Below are 25,873 nucleotides of genomic sequence, written 5' to 3'. Positions count from 1 at the left end.
CCTGTGGGACATTGTGTCCTCACTGGGAGATGTGAAGGTGCTCGGTCCCCACCTGGAGGGGAACCCCTGCCCCACCGTCCCAACCTTGAGTCAGGTGACTCCCCAGGATGGTGTCTTCCCAGCACATGGTTCGATGAGCTGCCGCAGCAGACACAGCCCCATCCAGTGACCAGGCGGGGTCCCCTTTCCCACAGGGGTCCCCTTCCTTGAGGGAGCTGGAGCAGGTGTGCCAGGAGAGTGGGGCAAGGGCCTGTGATGCCCTCAAGAGCAGTGGACACCCCACTGGGCTGGCCCTGGCCCTGGCCCTCAGGCGCCACGCCCTAACCCCTCACTCCATCAAGGGCTCGGGTTTTCCCTCGCAGTCGCAGCCCCTTCCTGCCGTTGACCCCCAGCACCACCCCCTCTAGGGCTTACAAACAGGGCAGCTGTTGGGGGGATGCCACGACCATGCCCACGCTTGCAGAAAGCATCTGTTTAATAGAAGGTTCCAGCACGGACCGTGCAAAACCCGTTCCAGTCCCCAGGGAACACGGCGGCATTGCCCAGAGCCCTCCTTCTATCCCAAGGAGAAGCCCTTTGACCCCCAGGGCATCGCCAGCAGCCCAGCGGCTGGATTGTGCTTCGTTCAGGTTGGGTGTTAAAAGGGCGTCCAGCAGGCCGCAGGAAGGCACCGTCCAAGCAGTGTCCACCCGGTGCCCACACGCTGTGGCCGCGAGTTCAGGGTGACATGCAGGAGAACGCCTTCTCACTTGCCTCCGCCCGTGTGTCCAGGGCCCCGTTGGCGAGCGTCCCGGCGGCCCCGCCTCCGTCCTCATGCGCCTGGGCTGCCAGCGCTCCAGAACCCTCCGCCGACCCTTGCGCTCCCTGCCCGGCCGCCGGACCCTCCTGAGCTTTTACTCTTCCGGAGAGGGCTCCCCGGCTCACCTGCTGCCCAGTACCGGAGCACCCACTGGTAGGGGAGCCTCTAGCACCTGGCTGTGGCCCAGACCCCCACAATCCTGTGTCCAGACCCCAAGCTGGGACCCATAGGGCGGAGAGCGCACACGCGTGGGCAGTGTGGCACAGCGGGCCTGTCTGGTGGGCGGTATCTGTGCCCAAGGGGCAGTTGAGCATCCGGTTCCGGCTCCCGTCTGGTGCCCAGCTGCCCGGTCACAAGTCGTAGTATGTTTGTGCGGAATACACAGCTGGTACGGACTCGTAAAAATAGGTTAAAAAAGGCTTCCCGCCTGTGGTCTCCCCTCACGCCACGTGAAGTCTCTGTGTCACGTTTCGGGGGGCAGCCTGGGTGTTCTGGCGTGGCGGCCAGGTCCCTGCAGGCTCATGCATTGCGCCGCATGCCGACCGGGCCCGGCTGTGCAGAGCTGGCTCAGAGCTGCGTCTCGTCGCGCGTCTCAGGGTTGCAGGAGGCTAGCTTGTTGCTGCAGCTGCTCTTGCGGCTCTGAGAGCTGCTGGCCACGTGGGCCAGGGGGTCGCAGCGAATGAGATACCTGCGGGCAGGGCGGGGGCGGGGCCTGGATGTCAGCGCCGCCCCCTCACGGGTGCCCAGCGCGCACGCAGCAGGGGATCCTGACCACAGCGGTGAGAAGGGATGTGGTACTTACACAATGTCATTGGGCTCCAGCCTCGTGTCCGGCGGGGGGTTGATGAGGACATAGGAGAGGGTGTTCTGGTGGTCGTTCATCTCGTCTGCAAGGAGACAGGGCCGCGGTCCACTGTCACCACCCAGCCCCGGCCCTCCTCCGCACTGCCCGGCCAGGAGAGGCCGGAGGCTTCGGTCCAGCTGCAGAAACTTCCCACCCAGCCTTTCTGGCCATCCTGCCTAAGCCCCGTGACCTGGCAGCTGAGCCGGGACTGACGGGTCCTCCCTGATGGGCACCTGCCCCCGGCCCCACAGCGGGCACTGGCTGCAACCCCCCCCCCCCCCCCCAGGCAGCTTGCTCAGCCCTAGCAGCCAACATCTCACGGATGTGGCCGCCCAGAACAGAGATTCCGAGCACACCTGGAGACACCTGCCCACCACACAAACCGGCAGACACTGTGCACAGCTGTACCCACAAACACAACCAGCGGGCACAACCTGCACACCCCCGACCCAGCCCCCACCCCCGGGGCTGCGTCCCTGACCGGGCACGCCACCTCTGCTCCGCTCGCTCAACCTTCCTCTTTGAACCCGTCATCTGTTCCCCCAAACCTGCTCTGATGACTGTCCCCCAGAGGCCCCGCGGTCGCATGCAGGGCTGTGGGGTATGACCTGCAGGGGTGGGGACAGGTCTGGAGAGACCCGGGCATCTCTCAGGTCTCTGTCCAGCGAAGTACAGGGCGAGCGTCGGCCCCCGTCCTGCCTAGTGGCCAAGTGCTCGGGTCAGGGAGACAAAGGCTCATAGCCTGGTGGTGTGTGAGGGCACCTCTGGACCCAGGCCCTCCAGAGGGGTCCACCCTGGGCAGTCTCGGCCCTGCTCCTCCCGACGTGGCAGGAGTCTACAGGCTGGGGCCCCTGACAACGGTCAGAATTCTCTGCAAAGCTGGGCAGGCACCGCTGGCCAGGCGGGCCAGGGGGCGGGGCATTCGAGCTGAATCCCCTCCCCCACCCCACCCCGCCCCCGCGGCAGGGGGCACGCAGCAAGCTTCCAGGCAGGCGGGGGCACACACAGGTGGTGCCCTTGGGGCTGATGGACCCACAGACCCTTGGGCGGTCACCAGGAGCCAGCCTCCACATCCTCTGCCCAACGGCCATGGCTGTCTATGCTCCTCCCCAGACCCTTGCCGGGCGCGGAGCAGGTGGTTCCCGCTGGGGCCTGCGGGGGAGGCCCCTCCTGGGCCCCCAGTGCTCGCGCGTTTCTGGAGCAGAGTGTGGGGATGGGCGCATGCAGCTGCGGGGTGAAACAGGCAGAGGAGCAAGGCGTTTCCCGGGGACCCCGCACCGCAGAGCACAGCCTGCGCTGACACCCACACCCAGTTGGAATAATGAGAAGGGAGGCTGCCCACCGAGGGCTGGGAGCCCGTCTCCTGCACACCACCTCCGGCCTCACTGGGCCCTCCCATCCTGGCTGTCCTTGAGGGGGTGTGGGGCTGCAGGGCAGGGGCCCCCGAGAGGGGCTGTGGTGCCCGTGTGGCATGTGGCCAGTCCCAGGGCCCTGGCCGGGATTTCCCCAGGCCAGGCCAGCTGCACCACTGATGTGTTCCAGTGAGGGCCTGGGCTGGGGGTCAGAGGGCTGGCCGTGCCTTTCCTGGTCAATGACTGACCATGGTGCCACCCACCCTGCTCTCTCCTCCTGCCCCTCCCACTGCCTTCTGTACAATTGGGGGTAACTCCCAGAGTGGCTGCCAGGAAGGGGCGGGGGAGCAGCCGGGGGCTCTGCAGGGTAGAGAAGCCCGATGACAAGACCCTGTCTGGGGGGCCACCTCTCTGCCACCCTCGCTGACTGGGTCACCCACCACGATCACACCTTTCCTCTGGCTTTACGTCCTAGCCCAGGAACCCCTCAACTTCCACCCACGGTGGGTGCTCAGTAAACAGCACCCAGTGAGGCCTGGTGACCCTGTGGGGAGCCCCCGCAGGAAGCAGGATGGGGTCCACAAAGCCACCACGTAGGGAGGCCGCCAGATGCTGGCTGGCGTCGGCTTTGCCGGACCGCCATTGTGGGTTGTGTAAGTAAAAGCATGAGAGCCGGGAGAAGCCCGTGCCAGCCCCCGGGCTGTGAGCTACAGAGGTTCCCTCGCTGGGCCTGGGTCGGCCTGACAGCTCCCAGTCACCCCTGGATGGAGGAGCTACCCCAGGGGGCCTGAGCTCCCTGGGGTGGGGCCGTGAGGAGCCCCCAGAGAGGAGGGGGTCTGAGCAGCATAGCCTGTGGCCTGGACTCGGCTGGGTCTCAGGGCAGGACGTCAGACAGCCCACAACATCTCGGGGCAGAAGAGACCCTGCCCCCAGGCCTGCCCGTTCGCCACGAGGGGTGGGGGTGCTCGGAACCATCCTTCAGGATGCTTCCTGAGGGACAGCTGTGGGGACTTGGGGTCCTCAGGTGTCCAGGGAGCAGCTGCAGGCCTGGTGGCCAGCCCATGTGTCAGGGCAGGCGTGACAGGACTTATCTTAGACAACGAACAGGAGAGGAAGCACTGGGCGGCCCCGAGCTGCACAGGGACCGTCCAGGGACGGGCACTGACCACACCCCCTCCGGGCCAGTCCGGTCAGCAGCGGCCATGAAGAGGAGGGTTGTCAAGGTTCCGGCAGTGGGTGTCTGGGAGAACCGAGGCCCTGCCTGCAGGGACCTCTCTGGCGTCCTGTGCGCCTGCTCGCCGGGGTGGGGCGGGCACCAAGCTGCCCGATGCCTGAGCAGAATTACCTTGCAAATATCCCAGGTTAACCCGATTCATGACATCACTGGCTGTTAAATTTGCTACATCCTCTACGGAACACACAGGAAGAGGAACAGACAGAAACAGAGAGAGAGAGAGAGGTCAGCAAGCAGCAGGCGGCCGGCTCAGCGGGGTGGGGTCAGCCAGCTGCAGGTGGGAGGCCGTCCGCACGGGGCCCGCAGAGGCCAGCACCGGCCAGCACTGGAAGCGAGTCTAAGCTAAGGGGACCTGGTTCCTCCTCTGCCAGGTCTGGGGGTCAGCGGGCCGGAACTTCCCCCTGCCCATCCTCGTGGACACCGTGAACGCCGGCCACCCCACTCGCAGCCTCAGCATCAGTGTTTCCTCTGGAAAAGGGGGTGACAATACCCACCCAGGCAGGACACCAGAGGAACAGAAGTGAATTATGCAGCCAGGGTGTGGAGGGTATGGCTGGGATGGCCCTCATGGGCCTCCTGTCCCCCAAACCCTGATCTTTGAGTTCCCCATGGGCCCAGGGTTGCACAGCCAGGGACAGCCCGACCCAAGCGACCCCTGGGCAGCTTCCGGACGAGCCCTGACCCAGCTGATTTACTTGGAAGGGGACTCATGGGCCCCGACCCAGGAGTCGACAGGAAATGTGGTGGAAACAGCAATACAGGGCCCGGCTGGACCCCAACGCTGGCCAGAACCTCGACCTAGTCTGGGGGTTGGACATGGCCGGGCAGCGGTGGGGAGCTCAGGCCCCCGTGGCCCCATCCACAGAGGCGGCATCCCCAGAGTGAGAGGGGGTGAGCTGCTCTCTCGGTCAGCTGGCCACTCGGGTCTGCTCTCAGTCAAGCTCACAAACTCCCTCCCCGAACAAGCCACGAGAGGAGGCGTGGCCTGAAGCTCCTGACAAAGAGGACGGTCACCCAGAAGCAGCCGGTGGCGGTGGCTGCGTCACGGGAACAACCGTGGGTCCCACGAGGCCAACGGCGAGTGTCCTGGTGCCCTCTGCCCAGCTGCCCGACACAGCCCCACGCTCCGGGTGCTGGCAGGGCTGGGGAGGGTGGCCCGGGGGCTCCCTGCTGCGCCCCTGTTCACGAGAGCACAGTGGGCTCTCTGACGGCCAGTCTGTGCCCAGTCAAAACCTGTGGCTGTGCTCTCAGGGGGCCTGGCCTGGCCGGACCTCCCCACAGTCCTCGTCTGCACCCCAGGCCAGCCAGCCCCCCGTTTTTTACAGATGGGAAACTGAGGTCCCAGAGTAGCAGGGGTGAGCCCTTCATTGGCTCACCCATTCTGGGAGGTCCCGCACCCTCCCCATGCCAGAGGGCTCTGACCAGCCTTTGGTGGCGCCTGGAGCTGGCCCTGCAGGCAGAGGGACAGATAGACAGGAGGCTGTGGCCCATGGGGGCCCGGGACACTGTGGTCCCTGTCCGTGTCCAGCGCAGTGGGTGGCGCTGCCCGGTGCTTACCATAGCCGGTGGTGGGCAGCCCCAGATGTTTCATGCGGTTCCTGACCAGCTCAGACAGCTCCTGCCGCTCGGAGCGCTGGTACAGGCTGAGCCGCTGCTGACTGATCCATTCGGCCGCCGCCTTCTCCGCGTGCTTGGAGCTCTTGCGGCTCAGCCGCCGGGCCCACTGTAGGCTCTTACGCCGCAGCAGCGGGTGCTCGGCCGGGTCGCCGCCAACTGCGTGCCGGCCGTGCATGCTGCCGCTGCCGCCGCCGCCGCCGCCGCCGGTCCCCGCCCGTGCGCCCCAGGGTCCCTTCACTTCCCGCGTGTCCTCGCAATCCTCCATGCTCACTGAGATCTGGGACTGGCCAGGGCAGAGGGCTGAGGGCCAGAGGGCAAGATGCCCAGGGGAGGGGGCAGCTGATGGAAGAGGACAGCCCCAGCCTCCTGAGGGGCCCCCCGGACCCCCGTAGGGCCTAGGAATGCGAGTGCCTCGGCCTCTATCTGGGGGTTTCAGGCTGTGGGTCTGTCTGCAATCTGCTGGGGGTGAGGCAGCTCCGTCACCTCTGGGCCCTGGGGTCAGTGAGTCTTGTCAGTGCCCTTTGTGTCCTGATTTTGTCATGGAGGGTCACCTCCTCTGTGCCTCAGTTTCCCCATTTTGTTGGGCAGGAGAAGTTGGAGGGCAGGGCGGTGCATGGTGGACTGGGAAGCGCCAGCTCCTCTGTGTGGCTCCGTGGGTGTGTGGGGCTCTGGGGGTGATGTGGGGACCCCACAGGGGCAGCACCTTAAGAGGCAGAGAGGCTGGGGACATGGAGGTTGGGCCAGACCAACCAGCAGGGAGAGGCAAGTACTCGCCATGATGGGGCCCTGGGCTTCCCACGTGCACCTCAGTTTCCCCAGCTGTATGACAGGGTAAGGCCATGAACCCTGTCCCAGTTGCTCCGTGGCCAGCACAGCCCGGGACTCGCTCCCTGATGCCAGCTCCCTGTGCTTGCCCCGGGGGCCCTGCACCCACCATGGCCATGGTCAACTTGGTGGTAAGCTTGAAGGGGCCGCTCACCTGGGGTTTAAGGTCGTGAGGCTGCAAAGGAAACCAGAGGCATCCTGGATCCCTGGGGGTGCTTCTGCCCTGCCCCCAGCACTGCCTGAACCGCTGTGGGCACCAGTAGGGCAGGCCACCCACTCTGGTTCCAGGGAGGTGCAAGGGCCCCACTGTGCTCTTGCGCTTTTCCCCTCTTACTCAGGGGTCACAGCTGTCCAACAAGACACCTCACATGTGGGGCACATGGACCAGACCCCAACTCTACAAATTGGGATGGCCTCGAGTCACTCAGAAACGTGCGGGCCGCCCAGCTCTTAAAGCCCCGCCCAGCTCCCGGAGCCCCGCCCACCCAGGCCCAGGAGACCCGCCCACCAGGACCCACCCAGTCCCAGGAGCCCCGCCCACCAGGGCCCGCCCAGCTCCCGGAGCCCCGCCCGCCAGGACCCACCCAGTCCCAGGAGCCCCGCCCATCCGCGCACCTCCGAGGTGGAGAAGACATGGCTCTGGGTCCTGTAGATGCCGATGGGGATCTCGGCGCTGGAGGAGCAGAGCTTCTGGAAGAGGCGGCCATAGGTGCCGATCCACAGGTCACCCTCGGTGATCTTCATCTGGAATGTGCAGGTGCGCTGAGCGGGGCCAGCTGCAAGGGCAGGTGGTGCCCGCACCCCTGTGCTGACCAGGGGCCGGTGACCCGCAGCCTCCCTGAGAATAGCCCACACGCCCCGGCCCTGCCAAGTCACTTACGGCGCAGAGGTAGCCGGAGCCCGGCGTGGTGTCCAGACCCAGCAGCAGCCTGGTGATGGAGATCATGTAGTCCTTCACGAAGGACTGGCCGGGAGGGAGGCCGCAGTGAGCCTGCCGCCAGGGCCACCTTGTCTCCAGATGCCCCAAGCCACCTGCTCGCCTGTCCCCAGCGCAACTCAACCCACAGAGCTGGGAAGCCTTCCCTGGCCTCTGCCATTAATTCATGTGGCCACTTAGGTCAGAAGAGACCTGGGCAGTACTTCTGGGAGGACTGGGGACATTTAGAGGTGAGTCCCTGCCGTCGGGCAGGGATGGGGCTCAGAGCCCCTCAGGGCCGGTGGGCCTACCCGGGACCCAGGGAGGGATGTTCAGAGGGAGGCACGTCACTCAGACTGGGGCGGGACGTCAACCGCGATGAGAGTGGCTGGGGTGGGTCCCGGGCCATTGTGGGCCTCCCTGCCTCGCACCCGCTGACCTGGTACAGCAGCGTGTCCAACATGCTGATGCTGAAGACGCGGCCGGCGGCGAACGGCAGGCGGAACATGAAGGCCAGGTTGGAGCCGTTCTCCCGCTCCCTCTGCGGGAAAGGGGGCTCCGTCTGGCTGGGGCCATGGCTGGGGGGTGGGGGGCACTTGCGTGTGCAGGCACATGTGGTGCGTGTGTACATGTGTGTGTGGTCCATGTGTGGCATGTACCAGCAGAGAGCTGAGCACAGACCTGAGTACCCAGCTGCATGTCCTCCCTAGTCACACTGGGGCCCGAGCTCGGGAGCCAGAATCCGGTGCTCTGGTGAGAAGTGGGGCCCGCGCCATCACACAGGCCCCCAGGCCTGGTTTAATGCTCTGCTGTGGCCACCCTGCAATTCTCAGTCATCTCAGTGACTTTGTCCTGAACTCGGAGAGATGCACGAGAGCAGAGTCCATGGACACGCGTGAGTTTCCTGCGCCTCCTGGGACCAGCTCTCGCTTCAAACACGGGAAGGTGTGGGTGAGCCCGTGGAGCCCCTCGTGGACTTCCTCTTCCTGTGGTGACATCCCTGGTTGGGAGCAACTCGACGGGGCAGGCGGACACCTGGGTGAGTCTGGGGTGCGGGTCCCTGTGCCTCCCGAGGAGATCCATGTGACCGTGCATATGGCGTGTAGAACCCGCACAGCACACGACGAGAGTGCAATGGTTAAAACATCCGTCTCCTTTGCTCAGAACAAGGCCGGGAACGAGGCGGCCGGCTACAGGAGGAAGGGGCTCCATACGCTGGTGCCACCTGCAGAACTTGTCCTGCCTCTGGGACAAGGGCCCACATTTCACTCTGCACAGCCCTGGGGGACCCGGGGGCTTCGCCCAGAACTTCAGGGTTACACGTGCCAGGCAGGAGCAGGACGCGCCTGGAAGAGCGTCCCTGAGAAGCTGGGAGCCTTGTGCAGCCACGGTCAGAACAGGGACACCACCAAGGAGCCCTGGGGACCAGGACAGATAGAGGTGGGGTGGCCGCGTCTCAGGTCCAGTTCTCAGAGATCTCCCTGAGCATGGCCTCCGGGAGACGCCCTCTGGCGGCTGCGTCTTCTCCTCTATTAGGCTTCACTTGGGGCAAACAGCAGGCCCTCCAGCAGTGCCCAGCCCACCTGGTCCCTCCGGCAGAGTTCTCCCAAGTTGCCCCTGCACCCAGAGGCACCGCCGTGACCTGCGTGACCTTTGGTTTTACTGTCTTCACACTTCTCGCTGCTCCTCGAAGTAGAAGACATGTTTATGACAAACTTGCACCCTTTATGAAAATCAAGAAACATCCCCAGCTGCTCCCTGGGGTGGCAGAGACCCCCGAGGACCCCAGGCCATGTCCGGGCGGGGCCTGAGACGACAGGGGCTCCTCTGACCACTGGGCCCCACACTCGCTGGTGGTGGTGTGACGTTGGCTCCGACCATCTCCCTGGCGTGGGTGGTGTCCCGTGGCTCTGCTGGTCCTCTGTCTCCTCGGTGCCCACGCCCCAGGGCGTCCCTCCCATGGGACCTCAGCCCCACGTCAGTAGGCGGAGCAACAGCTGCTTCCTGAAGCCACCTCCCATGGCCACATGTGGCAAGCTTCCTGCTGTCCCCAAGAAGGACCAGGAAGCAGACCTGTGTGGAGCTGACCCCTGCCAGCCCACGGACGGGGGGGGGGGGTGCAAGGCCTGCGAGGACCTCGGTCAGCTTGAGGGGAGGCGGCGAGAAAGGCCAGGCTGCCGCCAGCCTCGAGCCCAAGTCCGTGCCAGCACCGTCCTGCTCAGGGGAGACCTGGGAACCCTCCTCGGATCCGGAAGCCAGCCCAGCACCACACACACAAGCCAGCTCCGAGCGATGGCGGCTGTCCTGGATGGGCCTGGGGGGCAGGGGCCATGCTGGCCGCTGAGTTGGGGGCCACCTGCCCAGTTTCTGTCCACTCCAGTGGCAATGGCAAAGCCCTGGCCCTCAGGGTCAGGGATGGGCAAGGCAGGAGGTACCCATCCCAGCTCAGGGCGGCTGACGCTTCAGGGCTTGTCCCTCCATCTGCTGTTGATGGGCAGGCCTGGCTTGGGAGGGCGGAAGCTATAGGGTCACCCGTGTGTGGTGGCACAGGTCAGCTGGGGAGCTCGGGCTGGGAGGAATGTGCTCCCAGCACGGTGGAGTGCCATCCTCACCCTGCCACGCGACCCTGACCCTCACTGTGGAGGGCGGTGCTGCCACTGGCCTGAGCAGGAGCCTGAGGAGGGACTGGGGTCAGCGAATGGACCGGGGCTGCGGCCTGTGTCCCTGGTGGCCAGTCCCCGTGCCCCTGGGCGCCACACCTGGCCAGGCTGCTCCCTCAAGGAGGGAGCCCTGAGCAGCAGAAAGCTGACCCCGCTCTGCACTTCTGTGTGTGATCTCAGGCAGGTCCCCCTGAGTCTGATCCGTCCCTGGTCTGTCCTGAGGTGACCTCGTGCACCTCCTGGGTGGCTGACAGATGGACACATGTCAGGCTCTGGGACCAGGTCTGGTAGAGGACATGAGTCTCAGTGTCACCTGTGTTAGGGCCGCTGACAGGACGGGGAGGGGTGATGTCTGCTCCTGGCCCCGGCCCCTACGACTCAGGGAGGCATAGCCAGCCCCTCACGGGGAGCTGAGCCCTGTCTCTGGTCTCCGGAGCCCCCGGGCTCACCTTCTCCAGTTTGGAAAGAGCCAGGGAGTAGCTGTCCTTGGCGCGGAACTGCATGAAGCGCATGTTGGATGGGTGGGTGAGCTCCGTGGTGATGCTGAGGCTGGGGAAGAGCCTGTGGGGGCAGTGGCCCAGGTGGGGCTCGGTCACGGTGGGGTCAGGGGTCGGGGCATCCCGGGGTCATGGATAGGGGGTGGATGCTGGGGTCACGGTGGGGTCAGGGGTCGGGGCGTCCCAGGGTCATGGATAGGGGTGGGTGCTGGGGTCATGGTGAGGTCAGGGGTCTGGGTGTCCCGGGGTCATGGATAGGGGTGGATGCTGGGATCACAGTGGGGTCAGGGGTCGGGGCATCCGGGGTCATGGATAGGGGTGGATGCTGGGGTCATGGTGGGGTCAGGGGTCGGGGCGTCCGGGGTCATGGATAGGGGTGGATGCTGGGGTCACCGTGGGGTCAGGGGTCGGGGCATCCAGGGTCATGGATAGGGGTGGGTGCTGGGGTCACGGTGGGGTCAGGGGTCGGGGCATCCGGGGTCATGGATAGGGGTGGGTGCTGGGGTCACAGTGGGGTCAGGGGTCGGGGCGTCCCGGGGTCATGGATAGGGGTGGATGCTGGGGTCACGGTGGGGTCAGGGGTTGGGGCGTCCCGGGGTCATGGATAGGGGTGGATGCTGGGGTCATGGTGGGGTCAGGGGTCGGGGCGTCCCGGGGTCATGGATAGGGGTGGGTGCTGGGGTCATGGTGGGGTCAGGGGTCGGGGCATCCCAGGGTCATGGATAGGGGTGGGTGCTGTGGAGGGGTGTCTGGGGTCACTGTGGGGTCAGGGGTCGGGGCATTCTGGGGTCATGGTGGGGTCAGGTGTCTGGGTGTCCCCGGGTCATGGATAGAATGGGTGCTGGGGCCATGGTGGGGTCAGGGGTCTGGGTGTGCCGGGGTCATGGGTAGGGGTGGGTGCTGTGGAGGGGCATCTGGGGTCACAGTGGGGTCAGGGGTTGGGGCGTCCCGGGGTCACGGGTATGCGGGGGCTCCGAGCAGCTCACCGGAACATGGTCTGCACGTTGACGATGGTCTTGGCGTCAGCCATGTAGTCCTCCTCAGCACTCATGGTGCTCTCCTTGTCCACCACCACCAGGTTGTCCGCGTAGATGATGCCGCACTGCAGCAGGCTGTCCAGGCTGGCGAGAGAGCCACGTGGCCGGGGGTCCTGGAGCCCCCCCCCGGTCTCCCCCCACCCCAGGGGGGAAGGGAGAGGGCAGGGTCCTGCTCGGGAGCGGGCAGTGCCGGCCACCCGGGCCTTACTTGTCCACGGAGCCCTCCATGTAGTAGACCATGGGAAAGCAGCAGATGGCCTCCAGGAAGTGGTGGTCGGGCCTGTGGGGGGACAGCAGGGCCTGGGGTGCCACTCCTGCCCTGACACCCGCTCCTTCCTGGGCGAGCAGGGCTGGGGGGGGCACACAGAGCTGGGGGGGCCTTTACAGGCCAGAGAGCTGTTCTGCATGTCTCTCGGGGGAAACTGAGGCCCCAGGGGGCTGGAACTTGCCCAGGCTGTACAGCCTGGACTGGACTTGGGCTCTGGGCTGCCAGGCCCCTAGGGTTGCCCCAGGCGCACAGCTGTTAGTGGGGGGTCACAGGGGTCATGGTGGGGTCAGGGGTCTGGGTGCCACGAGAGAGGAAAATGGACAGCTACCATGGACAGAGGTGGGAGCTGGAGCTGGTGGGGACCCCGAGTGTCGGGGGGGTGCGCTCACTTGTTGTCCAGCAGCAGCACGATGGGGTTCAGCTCCTTGCGGGACCGGTAGTAGGCCCGCAGCGGCACGATGAAGTTGTACAGCCCGTTCCCCGCCATCTCCGCAGAAACGATGATCAGCTTGTTCTTGAAGCCGTAGGCCTTGGCGTCCTCGTAGCTGTTGTGCTTGCAACCCTGTGGGGAAGGTGCCGGAACCCACGCTGGACCGGACGCTACGGTGAGGCCAGGCTCCCGGGAGCCCCGTGGGACGGAGCCCAGGATGCTGGTCGCCAGCCCCTCACCCCGCGGGAGCCTCACGTGCCATCGGAGCCCCACCCTTCTCCTGGATGTGACGGCTCCACGTCAGCCCACCATGCACAGTGGGTGGGGACCGTCACGTCCGGGAGGGACGTGTCTGTGTGGACACGTGGTTTCAGCAGACGCAGACACGAGCACATACGTGTGGTGCACATACGTGTGTGTGCCCAGGTTTTCTAGCCGCCCTGTGGCAGGCCCAGGCGCCATGACACCCCAAGTGTCTGACGTCACTTCCACTAGGAGTCAGGCTCCTTGAAGGAGAGTTGGTTCCAGGATGAGAGCAGGACAAGTACAAGGTGGAGCGGGGACATCGTGGGGTGGGCAGCATGCATGTTCCGAGGGTGACGGCCCTTTCGGAAGGACCCGGACGCCAGCCTGACGGGCCCCACTGGCACAACCGGGGAAGTCAGAACGTCATCGTCAGTGGCGACCGTGACAAGTGAAAACACTCGACAAGCAGCAGTGGGTCATCACCCCTGAGTAAGAAGGAACCCGGGAGTCCACACTGACAGCCGCCGGGCAGGGGGGCTTCACACAGCAGAAAGTCACAGGCGGGCACGAGGGGGTCTTGGATCAGTGGACCAGCACCTGACGCGGCCCACGAAAGGGCAGTGAGTTCCCTAGTCCCCACGCCTCTCCGCAGTGGCCCACTAACTGCAAAGGTGAAACCAGAGTGCTTTCCACGGCAGACGACCTGGCCGAACCCCCCCAGGGGTCACCTGGTCCGAGCTGGCATCACCACGGACGCCTGCAGGACACCCCGTCCAGCCAGTCACCTCAGGCGTCCGGCCCAAATGCTGAGTCTTCTGACAAGAAAACCTTTGCAAACCCGCCTGTGCTCTGACAATCGCCAAGCCCGGGAGCCCCGAGGCAGGCGGGGAACCTTCCGGACTGAGGGAGGAGGACAGTGACACGCAGGGCGTGGCTGGGAGAGTGGCCCCATGAAGGACAAGGGCTGTGGGGACGGCAGCACCTGGAGAACGGCCCTTGGATCAGACACCCGTGTCCCCACGCTGGTGGGTGACCCACTACGAGAGGAACCTCTGAGGAAAACCAAGCCTCTGAAATGGACAGGCGTCCAGGGAGGACGGGTGAGCGGGTGGGCGGGCGAGAGAGCACGTCCCAAGTCAGCGTGACGGGTCAAGCACTTCCTCGTCCTTGTGTCCCTGCAGTCATGCCAGAGTGCAGCCGCCCAGAGCACGGCTGGCATGTGACCCACCTTGTCCAGCCGCAGGCAGCAGAAGGGGGCCTTCACGGGCAGCAGGTGGCACAGGGTCGGGGAGCTGCCGATGTAGGGTGAGTTGGGGGGGTAGCCCTTGACGTACCTGGGGTGGGAGAGGGGACACGGGAGCCTCAGCGTGGCTACTCCTCTGGGGTGTGTGGGGGGGTTGTCAGCCTCACTGCGTCCCCCAGCCTAGCAGGAGTGACCACACGGGGGCGCCAGACCCCACGGGTGACCCTGCCTGATAGCCTGGTCACCCTTCCCTGAAGCCTCCAGCTTGAGTGGCCATGTGGGTGCCCAGCTGGAAGGAAGGGATGCTGTCTATCCCACCAGAGGCCATGTGGCCAAGAGTTGCTGAGGACAGACAAGATAACAGGAAGGACAACAAGAAGACCCTGCCCCAAGCCCCAGGTCTGGACAGCACGTCTCCCAGGGCTCCCCTGTCTGTGACCTCTGCAGACCACACTGAGGACAGCCACTGCTGAGGACAGCCACCGCCGAGGGAGCCGTGAAGATTCCATTTGCCAAACGGGGTCTCCCTTGAGGCTGTTTGGGAGCCACGGTTCAGAGCATGGGCGTGAGCCGGGAACGCTGCCCACCGGAGCCCATTGCCAACGCCCGTCTCCTCCTGGGTGCCCGGCCCTCAGAGGACACTCCTCTCTCCAGTTCCGCCATGGCCCACCCTCCTTGCCCAGGGGGACACTCACTCCACCACTGACAGCCCCTCGTCGTCCGAGGGCGTCATCTCGTCCTCTGACTGGTCACTCAGCAGGTCGCAGGGCAGCAGGGCCGAGCTGTCGGCCAGCTCCAGCACGGGCGCGATGCTGGGCCGCCGGCTGCCCGAGCCGTTCTCCGTGGGCAGTGCCAGCTTGCTGCCCCCGCCGCCCTGTGCTGGCTGGCACTCTGTGTTCTGGAGGTCCATAGCCACTGTCCCTGGGACAGAGTGGAGACTTGGCTGGCAAGCTCTCCCCCAGCCTCTCCAGGGGCAGCGGTTTGGTGGACACAACCTGCTCCTAAGACCTGGGGTCACATCTGACTGCCCCATCCTAGGGGGTCTGGCACCTGGGTCTCGGTTTCCCCCCAGTACAATGGGGCTAATGACTAACGCAAAGTAGCCTCGGCCCAGCAGACACAGACGCAGGAATGCCCCACTGGTCAGACATACACGCCGAGGCCCGAGGCCGGGAGGAGCTGGGCCAGGGGCGGGGTCTCCTGGCCCTCCCACTGGACCGGTGCCCAGAGCAGTCAGCCGGGAGCACTCACCCACGGAGGCGATGATGCTGTGCACGGGCAGGCGGGAGGAGCCCTGGCCCCGGCCTGGCCCTTTGAGGCCCCGCCGCGTCTCCTCCTGCTTGAAGGTGAAGGCCGAGTTCTCTTCCTTGGTGATGTTGATGTAGAAGCAGGTGTCGGAGGCGGCCAGCGTGTGCCGCGGCCCCGGGTTCAGCAGGATGCTCCTGTTCTCCTCGCGCTTCAGCCCGATGAGGCATACGCCGTACCTGGGGAGGGGCGTGGCTCGTCGGGGCCCCACCCACGCTGTGCAGGAGGCATGGTCTATTGGGGCCCCACCCACACCGATCCCAGGGGGAGGGGGCGTGGCTCAGCAGGCCCAACCACGGCACACCTGGGCGTGGCTCACTGTGCCCCACCCACAGCCTGCATGGGCGTGGCCCTGTGGGGCCCCACCCAGGGGCTGCCTCTGCTCTGCTCCGCGGGACCAGCCTTCCCGGGATGCCTGGGTTTGGGAACCCCCTCACTCGCTCGGGATAAGGCCCTTGGCTCAGACCACCCCTCGGGTCTCGGTCTCCCCTTCCCACTTGACCGGAAGACCCAAGGTCGGAAAGGGGAGCCCGCGACACCCGGGTCAAACGCAGACTCTGACGTCCCACCCCAAGGCCTGGGTCAGGGGACGGCCGAGCCCCACACCCTGCGGGCAGGGCGCCTACTTCTTGTGCGCGTGGAAGGCGGCGTAGGTGAAGCTCTTGCCCTGGTACTCGCAGAAGAACTTGCTGTCGCCCATGCGCACGTGGTACACCTCGTTGCCGGAGCAGCGTCCGTACATGCGCTGCCACTGCTCGGGGGACTCCTGGCCTTCCCTGAGCAGGCGGGGACGTCACCTCAGTGGGCTGCTGCTCCACCCAGTTCAGCTCGCCACTGGGTGGAGGCCAACATGGCCACCTAGACCCTGACCTCTCTCTGTCTGGCCAAGCATTGGGGGGTGGACTTAGGGGTCACTTGGCCAGTTTTTAAAAAACTGTTAAGGCCCTGGCCAGTTGGCTCAGTGGTAGAGCGTCGGCCTGGCGTGCAGAGGTCCCGGGTTCGATTCCCGGCCAGGGCACACAGGAGAAGCGCCCATCTGCTTCTCCACCCCTCCCTCTCTCCTTCCTCTCTATCTCTTCCCCTCTCGCAGCCGAGGCTCCATTGGAGCAAAGATGGCTCGGGCGCTGGGGATGGCTCCTTGGCCTCTGCCCCAAGCGCTAGAATGGCTCTGGTCGCGGCAGAGCGACGCCCCGGAGGGGCAGAGCATCGCCCCCTGGTGGGCGTGCCGGGTGGATCCCGGTCGGGTGCATGCGGGAATCTGTCTGTCTCTCCGTTTCTAGCTTCAGAAAAATACAAAAAAAAACAACACAAAACCCTGTTAACACAAAGGTCTGACTTTTAGGGGACACCAAAAGGTATCGGGGTCCAGGCTGGCCTCCACAGCCTGTATGTTGTTTCAGACCAGTGTCCCCCTATGCTGCCTGGTCCCTCCCCCAGGGCTGCACAGGTCCCACCAGGAGCCAACCATCCCTGTCAGGGACGGGGGAACACCACCCTGCTCTCTCCTGGGGCTCTTCCCAGGTGTCCCCACCCAGGTACTCCGAACCAAATACACCTTTTCCCTGAAACCAAGCCCCACCAGCTGGTGCTGGGCCCAGGCTGTGGCTCTCCTAGCCACTGCACCCCGTCACTCTCAGTCAGGGGTGGTCAACCTTTTTATACCTACCGCCCACTTCTGTATCTCTGTTAGTAGTAAGATTTTCTAACCGCCCATCGGTTCCACAGTCATGGTGATTTATACTTTGGTGGCTCTGCTACTGCCCACCATGAAAGCTGGAACGCCCCCTAGTGGGCGGTAGGGACCAGGTTGACCACCACTAGGGGGCGGTAGGGACCAGGTTGATCACCACTAGGGGGCGGTAGGGACCAGGTTGACCACCACTAGGGGGCGGTAGGGACCAGGTTGACCACCACTAGTGGGCGGTAGGGACCAGGTTGACCACCACTAGGGGGAGGTAGGGACCAGGTTGACCACCACTAGGGGGCGGTAGGGACCAGGTTGACCACCACTAGGGGGCGGTAGGGACCAGGTTGACCACCACTAGGGGGCGGTAGGGACCAGGTTGACGACCACTAGTGGGCGGTAGGGACCAGGTTGACCACCACTGCTCTAGGTGGACCATACCCGCAACTCCCAGCAGCACCTGCTTCCTGAGTGGGCCTGATGTCCTAGCTGGATCACACCCACAATCCCCCGACAGCACCCACCTCCCCGGGCGGGACCTCTGCCCGCTGCACAAGCCCCTCCCCTCCCCGTCACAGGTCTCCCTGTCGCCCCTTCTCTCCCCGGCCTGGCACCGGGTGGGCAGGCACTCACTGGCCGCGGGACGTGTGCACCAGCAGGGTGATGAGGGTGGACGTGGCCGGGCAGATGCAGTTCAAGGCCAGCATGGCGTACTTGCACTCCTCCTCACACACCACGTGGTCTGCGGGTAGGATGGTCAGCGGCCAACCCCAGGACGGACACCCCCCAGCCCCTCTGCACGCTCCTGCTCACCTGCCCCCCGGCGCCATGGCTCAGGCACCCTCGTGGGTGCTCAGCGGGTGCACCTGCCCTCCCCTGCCCTCACTGACCCCTGGCTCCCAGGTGCAGGACCAGCTGTTGCACTGACCCCTGGCTCCCAGGTGCAGGACCAGCTGTTGCACTGACCCCTGGCTCCCAGGTGCAGGACCAGCGTCTTCAACAGCTGGACCTGCACGGGTCCCCTCCACCCACCCTTGGTGAGGATGGCATGCCCGCTGTCCCCTGGCTGTGGCCCTGAGCACTCCCAGCCCTGTGATGCTCCAGCCCCCCAACCCCGGGAGGAGCACCCGCCCCTGTGTGCACACGTGGCCCCCAGACGTGCGTACCTGCGAACTTGACGTGAAACTTGTTCTCAGGCTTGAGGATCTGCACGTAGAGGGGGCAGTTGGGGGCAAAGTCCTTCACGGCCCAGGCGCGCAGAATGGTCTGGTGGTCCTGGGGGCGGGGAGGGCGTGGTCAGTGCCGGAGTGGCAGCAGGGTGGGCTCCAGGGCGGGGGCTTCAGCACTTACTGCCGCCGTGCGGTCCACCTCGTTGCGGCTGCTGAGGATGAAGCAGGCCTCCCCGTTGTCCATTCTGCAAAGCACAGATCTGAGCATGGCCTGGACCCACTGTCCGTCTGCTGGACCCGGCCGCACTCTGGTCTCAACCTTCAGGGGCAGAGGCTGGAAGGGGTGGGCCCCGCTGAGACCCCCCACCTCTCTGTGCTCGCACTACAGGTGTCTACCCTCCACGTCCCCACTAACCTGGGCAGAGACGGGGCGTCGGAAGGAAGGGGAACACTTGGCAGAGACTGCCGGCCTGTCCCCTCCTGGGATGGACTGTCCAAGGTCTGGGGACCTGTGACCAGTTCCACTGCCATCCCACCCCTGAGGACCCCTGGCTGCAGAAGGGGTGTTGCAGACACTGCCCACTCACACCCAGGATGGGGGAGGACGGAGGCCCACTCACACCCAGGCTGGGGGAGGACGGAGGCCCACTCACACCCAGGCTGGGGGAGGACGGAGGCCCACTCACACCCAGGATGGGGGAGGACGGAGGCCCAGCTTCCCCACCACATCACCCTGAACCCTGCAATCTCCAGCCTGTCCTTGTCCTGGAGGTCATTGTCTCTCTACTCCTCGGACCCAGAGCCGAGCGGTGGGTCACTCGAGAGGCTGGGTCCCTGGCTAACACCACCTCCACTTAAGAACTCAACCTTCTTACCTCATGTCACCCCGGCAGCTTGTCTTTGAAAGAAACCCGCCCACAGCCGCATCCCCTCTCGGCTTGAGCCTCTCCCAGGACCCCACCCAGATGCCGGGGTGGGGGAAGGGGAGGGGGCATTCTGGAAGGCTGACTGGCCGGCCGGTGGGCCGGTGCGTGGCCGCAGGGCTCACTTGGCTCTCATGAGGTCCTGGTCCTTGAGTGCGGAGCCCTGGAGGTAGATGACCCGCTGGGACCACAGGGGGATCTGCAGGACCCTGCGAACCTGGATGTCCATCTCCGTGGGGCACAGGATGACCACGTAATAGTCCTGCAGGCAGGAGGTGGGGCGACGGGGGGGGTCAGCCTGGGCTCTCCCACCCGCCCCACTGTGTGGGCTCTCCCACCTGCCCCACAGTGTGGGCTCTCCCACCTGCCCCATAGTGGGCTCTCCCACCCGCCCCACTGTGTGGGCTCTCCCACCTGCCCCATAGTGGGCTCTCCCACCCGCCCCACTGTGTGGGCTCTCCCACCCGCCCCACAGTGTGGGCTCTCCCACCTGCCCCATAGTGGGCTCTCCCACCCGCCCCACAGTGTGGGCTCTCCCACCTGCCCCATAGTGGGCTCTCCCACCCGCCCCACTGTGTGGGCTCTCCCACCCGCCCCACAGTGTGGGCTCTCCCACCTGCCCCATAGTGGGCTCTCCCACCCGCCCCACTGTGTGGGCTCTCCCACCCGCCCCACAGTGTGGGCTCTCCCACCTGCCCCATAGTGGGCTCTCCCACCCGCCCCACAGTGTGGGCTCTCCCACCTGCCCCATAGTGGGCTCTCCCACCCGCCCCACGGTGTGGGGGCCAGCTGGGCCGCGCCCCACCTGGAGCCGGGGGTGGGCGTAGAACTCGTTGAGGAAGTCCATGAGCAGGTCGATCTTGAGGGAGGTGACGCACAGGATCACGTGCTTCTCCGTCTGGGCCCGGTGGCGGCTGTAGTTACCCCCCGACTTCTGCCGCTCCATCCACAGGAAGACCAGCTCCTCAAACTGCGGGGAGGAAAGGGGGGTGGCGACGTCCGAGAGGGGCCCTTTCCCTGGAGGCAGCGGCTGGGGGAGCCCCAGACAGCGCAGAGTGGGCGGGCAGCTGGCACCCGTGGGGGGGGGGTACCAGGGAAGGAGGGGCCAGCTGGGGCTAAGGGATCTGAGCTGCAAGGTGGGGCAGGGGGCTGGGCAAGCTGCCGGTCAGCAGAGGACCTCCTGGGTGGACAGGCCTTGTTCCGGCTGCAGTTAGGTGCCCCTCCCACATTCTTCCACGTCCTGAGTGTTAACCAACTGGCCTCCTCTCTGGGTTTTCGTAGCCAAGCACAGGTGGGGGCTAGGTTCTTGCCCCCCTTCCCACGGCTCAGCCAGCAGACTGGCCTTGGTGACAGGGAAAGCTAGGGGTGGCCGGCAGCTATTCCCCACGTGGTCCTGGCAGCTGCTGCTGCCCGGGCTGAGGGACCCTGACTCAGGACACCCTGTTAGCCCCTCCTGGCCCCCACCTTGTGCTCTGCGCGGGTCCTGGAGGGGAGCCGGCACATGGCGCCCCTGGCTCACTGCGGGGTTTCAGTTACCAGGCCCCCTGTAGCCTCCAGCAGGGTCCACTGAGGACGGGTCGGCCCTCCCTCTCCTGGCCCCTCCCACAGGGATGGGGGCGGGCCCACCGGGTCAGCCCTCCCTCTCCTGGCCCCTCCCATGGGGATGGGGGCGGGCCCACCGGGTCAGCCCTCCCTCTCCTGGCCCCTCCCACAGGAATGGGGGCGGGCCCACCGGGTCAGCCCTCCCTCTCCTGGCCCCTCCCATGGGGATGGAAGCAGGGCCCACGGGGTCGGCCCTCCCTCTCCTGGCCCCTCCCACGGGGATGGGGGCTGGCCCACCAGGTTGGCCCTCCCTCTCCTGGCCCCTCCCAGGGGGATGGAGGCAGACCCCTCCCATGGGGGGTGGAGGCGGGCCCACCGGGTCGGCCCTCCCTCTCCTGGCCCCTCCCACGGGGATGGAGGCGGGCCCACCAGGTCGGCCCTCCCTCTCCTGGACCCTCTCACAAGGATGGAGGCGGGCCCACCTGCAGCGGAAGCACCACCAGGGCCACGCAGATCATGATGACCACCAGCAGCTGGGACGGCCAGATCTTGGGCGTCACGTCACCGTAGCCCACCGTGGAGAAGGTGACGATGCAGAAGTAGAACGAGGTCAGGAGGGACAGGTTCTCGCCGGCGCGCTCCAGGTGCTGGATGCCGCAGGTCCTGCAAGTCCCGGTGGTCAGGGGGCTGCGGCAGGAACTCGGCTACCTCTGAGCTCCTCGGGCGAAGCTCTGTCTGCCCACAGGGTCTCGCGTCACCCAGACACTCAGTGCTATGTCACTGGGTCACCAAGGACATAGGGCCGAGCCCCAGGCCCAACACGCCGACACCTGGACCAGCTCGGCCAGTGCTTCCGGCTGGAGCAGCACGGAAAGGTCTCCCCCAACCGCACCCCCTGCATGATGGTTCCTTCGAGGACCCTGCATAATTCCTTGGGAGCGTGGACGCAAAACTGCGCGGTTGGGTATGGGTCTGGGGTCAGTGGAGGCAGCATGACCCCCGGCTGGGAGCCCCGTCGGCCACCCCACCTCTCAAGGCCTGGGTCTCACCCAGGAGGTCAGAGAGCGTGTGAGGTGGTCAGCCCCCGTGCAGCACAGAGCTGGACAGTCCTTGCCGTGCCCCGGCAGGGCCTGGGGGGGGTCACAGCACACACCATGGGGTAACATGCAGCGATGCTCAGGGACCCCCCTCCCCACTGGGGTGTGCAGGGGACTGGCTGCTGGGAGGCAGTGGGTTGAACCCACCCTGTGGACACCTGGTCCGGCTCCCCTGAGGTCTGTGTGTGCAGGAGGGTGGGGAGTCAGGGAGTACACAGTCTTCCTAGACCTTGGTGCCTGCTCCTCGACCTTTGGGGGGACAGGAAGCAGTGACCAGCCGCACCACCAGCGGGCAGGGCTGGTGCCTTCGCAGGAGCAGAGGCAGATGTGGGGTGCCTGGCACCTCACCTTGCACTCTGGCTGCGCCAAGACCTTGCTCCCAGTTGAACCTCAAGCCAGAGGGTCCCCATCCAGCCAGGGGCCAGTCCCCAGCCAGGAAGCCAGACCGCAGTCTCCCTGGGCCCCAGAGGAGCCTGGGGACGTGGGCTCTGAACTGCCACCCACTGTCAGCCACCCTGAGGTGAACTCCTGGTCACGGCGCCTGGCCCTGCCCAAGGAGGGCCTCCCGGGGCAGCAGCACTCACCCCGTGAAGACCAGGCACAGCAGGGTGCAGAAGAGGATCAGCACCTGGTTGAACATGGCCGACTGCGTCCGCAGGATGGCGCGGTGGAAGTCGTTCTGTGGGACCAGGCGCATCAGTGGCAGAGGCTGCGGCGCCACGGAGCCCAGGGCCCCTCCCACAATGGGGGCGGGGCGTGAGGGCCAAGGGCGTGATTGGCAGGCCCTGGCACAGCCCGAGGCTGCGACCTGAGCGCTCTACCCACTCCACAGTTAGCGTGGGGGGGGGGGGCACAGGCCCCGCTGCCATTTCTGCCACGTGGACCAGCTTAGACACTCAGCAGAGAGTTTGCCGTGGCCCAGGCCACGTGGTCCCAGCCGTGTGGCTCCGTTCACCCTCATCCTGCCCCAGCCACTCCTTCTCAGGATCAGGAGAAGGGTGGTCTCCTCACAGTGACAGGTGTGTCGTTCCCCCCCCCCGTGGGGGGGTCAGGGGGAGGCAGGCAGAGGTGAGGCGGAGGGGTGGGATGGGCTCACGATCATATTCTCCAGCGCGTGCTTGGCCAGCCAGCAGTTCAGGAACACGGGGATGAACAGGTTCCGCAGCGGCGCCCAGAATATCTGCGGGGGAGACGGGTCAGGGGGCTGGGGGTCCGGGCGGCCCGCTCCTTGGCCGCGGTCAGCGCACCCACCGTGATGATGAACGGCAGCGTGTTGATCATCTCCAGGACGAAGGACACACGGAAGATCTGCTCCCAGATGTTGCCCTGGGAGCCAAGCGGGCGGGGGTGGGGGAGAGAGCAGCCCAGGGTCAGGCGGGGGGGGGGGGGGGGCCCCGGGGGCTGGCAGGGCGTGGTCAGCGGGGAGGGGGGCGGGGCCCAGGGGGCTGGCGGGGGGGGGGTCAGCGGGGGAGGGGGGCGGGGCCCAGGGGGCTGGCAGGGGGTGGTCAGCGGGGAGGAGGGCGGGGCTGTGGACAGGGGCCAGGCCGGCTGGGGCACTCACTTTGTAGCTGAGGTAAATGAGCAGCATGGTCTCCAGGAAACTTATTATGGCTACGATGACCTGGGGGGAGGGGAAGGGGGAGGGCAGAGGCCTTAGAGGGGTCAGGAGGAGACCTGGGGGAGGGCGGGTCCCAGGTGAGTCCCACCCACCCACTCACCTGAATTGCCCACAGAGCCATCTTCCTCTCCACCCACAGGATGGGTGCCCTGAGGAGAGAGGGAGGTGGGCCTCCCCCGTGGAAGGAAGGAGAGGCCCCCAGGGAGGTGAGGTGCTGCCCCCAGGGCCCCTGAGCTGAGCTGCTGCCTGGACAGAGGTGGGGCAGGGCCTCGGGCTCCAAGGACCCAGGTGGCCCCCACGGCCTCTTTCTCTCCCAAGCCCTGGGGATGGGGCTCCTATGCATGTCCCTGGGGGGAGGTGCTGACCTCGACTTCCCTGCAGAACTACTGTGAAGTCAAGTGACATGGGGAGGGGTGTCCTCGCCGACACTGGTGGTCGTCAGAATGGAAGGACCAGGGCTGCTCTGCCAGGCTTGGGGGGGTGCCAAGGGGGTGTTGGAGAAGGACAGCGAGAAGCACCCCACTGGGACGTGACCAAACCCCAGGGACACATCTTATCCTCTGGGTTGGGCGGCCCTGACCGCTCAGGTGTCACTTCCCACTGCTGGACTGGGGCACCAGCTTCCCTTGGCTAAAAGTGTCATGAACTGGAGAAGAGACCACTAACTCGCGGGAGGGAGGGGTCACCCAGCACCCCCCCCCCCAACGGTCTGTGAGCATCTTAGAGGCCAGGACTCTGGCTTGTGGTGACTCTCTAGCTCTTAATTGCTCCTGGAGGCCTCACAGTGCCCTGCAGGAACAAGCCCCACCCCGTCCTGCCCACCGCCCACGTCCTCAGGGAGCCCAGGGCTCGTGGGCGGAGGCCTCCCCGAGAGCCGGCTGTGAACGCACCAGTTGATCTCGGAGGACGACTCGTTGAAGGTGAACTTCTGCTTCGGGCAGCCCCAGCTGTGGAGAGACAGAGCTGGCCCAGCCCTGGAGGGACCCTTCCCGGGGCTGCCGGGGGCTCAGGGGGCACCCTCCCCGCCACCTTGGGCCAACCCCCTGCACTTCAGAAGGGCGTCTGAGGCACCTTGTGTGGGTCTCTAACGAAGGCAGGCAGGCAACACTGGGGGGACACACCCCCTCTGGAATGGGGGGGGGTGCCCACAGAGAACCGGGGTTCTACCTGGGGAAGGGCTGCGCAGGGCCCCAGAGGGACCCTGCAGCACTCGGGGTCTCCCGGAGGCAGAGATGCCATGGACAAGGCTGGGCCATGCCCATGAAGTGGGGAGAGAAGCAGCTCCCACCACGGTGCCAACTCTAAGAAGCACATCCTGAAGACAGGCCTCACCTGGACGTCCGCTGGGTTGAGATGTGGCAGGCACAGCAGACATGCTAGTTCTGCCCCAGACCACCCTAACCAATGCCAGGTGCTGACCCAGGGGGCCTCACTAGCACAGAGCCCACGGTGGCTCTCAAATGATCTGCTTCCCCTTTAACCTTACTGTGGCCATTGTGAATGGCCATTCATCCATTATCCATCCATCCACCATCCATCCAACCACCCTCCCATCTACCATCTACCCATCCACAATCCACTCACCATCCACCCACCTACTCATCCACCATCCATCCACCCACCCATCTATCCATCCATCCATCCATCCATCCATCCACCCATCTATCCATCCATCCATCCATCCATCCACCCACCCACCCACCCACTCATCTATCCATCTATCCATCTATCCATCCATCCATCCATCCATCCATCCATCCATCTATCCACCCACCCACCCACCCATCTATCCATCCATCCATCCATCCATCCACCCACCCATCTACCATCTATCCATCCATCCATCCATCCATCCACCCACCATCCATCCATCCATCCACCCACCCACCCATCCATCCATCCATCTATCCATCCATCCATCTATCCATCCATCCATCCATCCACCCACCCATCTACCATCTATCCATCCACCCATCCATCCATCCATCCATCCATCTACCCAGACACTCAGCAGAGAGTTTGCCGTGGCCCAGGCCACGTGGTCCACTCACCATCCACCATCCACCACACGTCCAGCTGTCCCCTCACCAGTGTGCTCACCTCCCACCCACCCCGTGCCAGGTGCTGTGCAATGACTACAGTGGCCTGGTCCTCATGAGGATGTGGTACCAGATGCCCAGAAGCCTCCGGGGAGTGGGATGAACCCAGGTGCAAGAGTCAATTTGAGCCCCAGTGTTCTTTCTAAAAGCCGTGGTGAGACATGCCCTTCCCACTGGGATGAAGATGGGGGGCTTGTTCTCAGGAGAGGGTGAAAGGCCTCCTTCCCGGCTCTGCCCCGGGAGCCCAGCAGCCTGGCTTCACCCTCCAGGGAAGAGGTGGGAAGAATCCTCTCTGAAGAGCCAGCCAGAGAAGTGGCCAGTTCACCCAGAAGACCGTGATGACCAGGCCACACGCCCCGGCTGCAAGGCCTTCGGCATCGGGGCGCCCACCCCAGTGCAGGGGCACCCACGGTGCCGGACACTTGAGGAGGTGCCCTTGACAGGAGCTCGGGTCGAGGAAAAGGTAAG

General features: G+C 65.5%; 1 protein-coding gene across 6 annotated transcripts in view; it reads right to left on the bottom strand.

Moving 5' to 3' along the window:
• Window positions 1-478: 478 nt before the first annotated feature.
• KCNT1 (potassium sodium-activated channel subfamily T member 1) overlaps window positions 479-25,873 on the bottom strand; it is a 60,116-nt gene continuing 34,721 nt past the window's right edge. For 4 of the 6 annotated variants that reach the window (XM_066366670.1, XM_066366673.1, XM_066366672.1 and 1 more), the window contains 28 exons: window positions 24,197-24,253; window positions 23,407-23,455; window positions 23,250-23,309; window positions 22,940-23,014; window positions 22,785-22,868; window positions 22,273-22,367; window positions 21,074-21,254; window positions 19,855-20,019; window positions 19,175-19,311; window positions 18,308-18,371; window positions 18,124-18,232; window positions 17,591-17,699; window positions 15,900-16,049; window positions 15,220-15,452; window positions 14,664-14,889; window positions 13,954-14,059; window positions 12,439-12,611; window positions 11,990-12,061; window positions 11,731-11,865; window positions 10,697-10,808; window positions 8,027-8,128; window positions 7,552-7,635; window positions 7,287-7,415; window positions 6,826-6,846; window positions 5,787-6,129; window positions 4,341-4,403; window positions 1,602-1,686; window positions 479-1,487 (listed from right to left, as the gene is read on the bottom strand). In XM_066366670.1, coding sequence (XP_066222767.1) covers window positions 1,367-1,487; window positions 1,602-1,686; window positions 4,341-4,403; window positions 5,787-6,129; window positions 6,826-6,846; window positions 7,287-7,415; window positions 7,552-7,635; window positions 8,027-8,128; window positions 10,697-10,808; window positions 11,731-11,865; window positions 11,990-12,061; window positions 12,439-12,611; window positions 13,954-14,059; window positions 14,664-14,889; window positions 15,220-15,452; window positions 15,900-16,049; window positions 17,591-17,699; window positions 18,124-18,232; window positions 18,308-18,371; window positions 19,175-19,311; window positions 19,855-20,019; window positions 21,074-21,254; window positions 22,273-22,367; window positions 22,785-22,868; window positions 22,940-23,014; window positions 23,250-23,309; window positions 23,407-23,455; window positions 24,197-24,253 — 3,340 coding nt within the window. In that variant the 3' untranslated portion in view covers window positions 479-1,366. Of the gene's footprint in view, window positions 1,488-1,601; window positions 1,687-4,340; window positions 4,404-5,786; window positions 6,147-6,825; window positions 6,847-7,286; window positions 7,416-7,551; window positions 7,636-8,026; window positions 8,129-10,696; window positions 10,809-11,730; window positions 11,866-11,989; window positions 12,062-12,438; window positions 12,612-13,953; window positions 14,060-14,663; window positions 14,890-15,219; window positions 15,453-15,899; window positions 16,050-17,590; window positions 17,700-18,123; window positions 18,233-18,307; window positions 18,372-19,174; window positions 19,312-19,854; window positions 20,020-21,073; window positions 21,255-22,272; window positions 22,368-22,784; window positions 22,869-22,939; window positions 23,015-23,249; window positions 23,310-23,406; window positions 23,456-24,196; window positions 24,254-25,873 lie in introns of those variants that run through there. The other 2 variants (XM_066366671.1, XM_066366676.1) reach the window with 2 other exon arrangements.

Source organism: Saccopteryx leptura, chromosome 2 (assembly GCF_036850995.1).
Source record: "Saccopteryx leptura isolate mSacLep1 chromosome 2, mSacLep1_pri_phased_curated, whole genome shotgun sequence".
NCBI classification, from domain to species: domain Eukaryota; kingdom Metazoa; phylum Chordata; class Mammalia; order Chiroptera; family Emballonuridae; genus Saccopteryx; species Saccopteryx leptura.
This window is presented reverse-complemented; position numbering and strand designations above follow the sequence as displayed.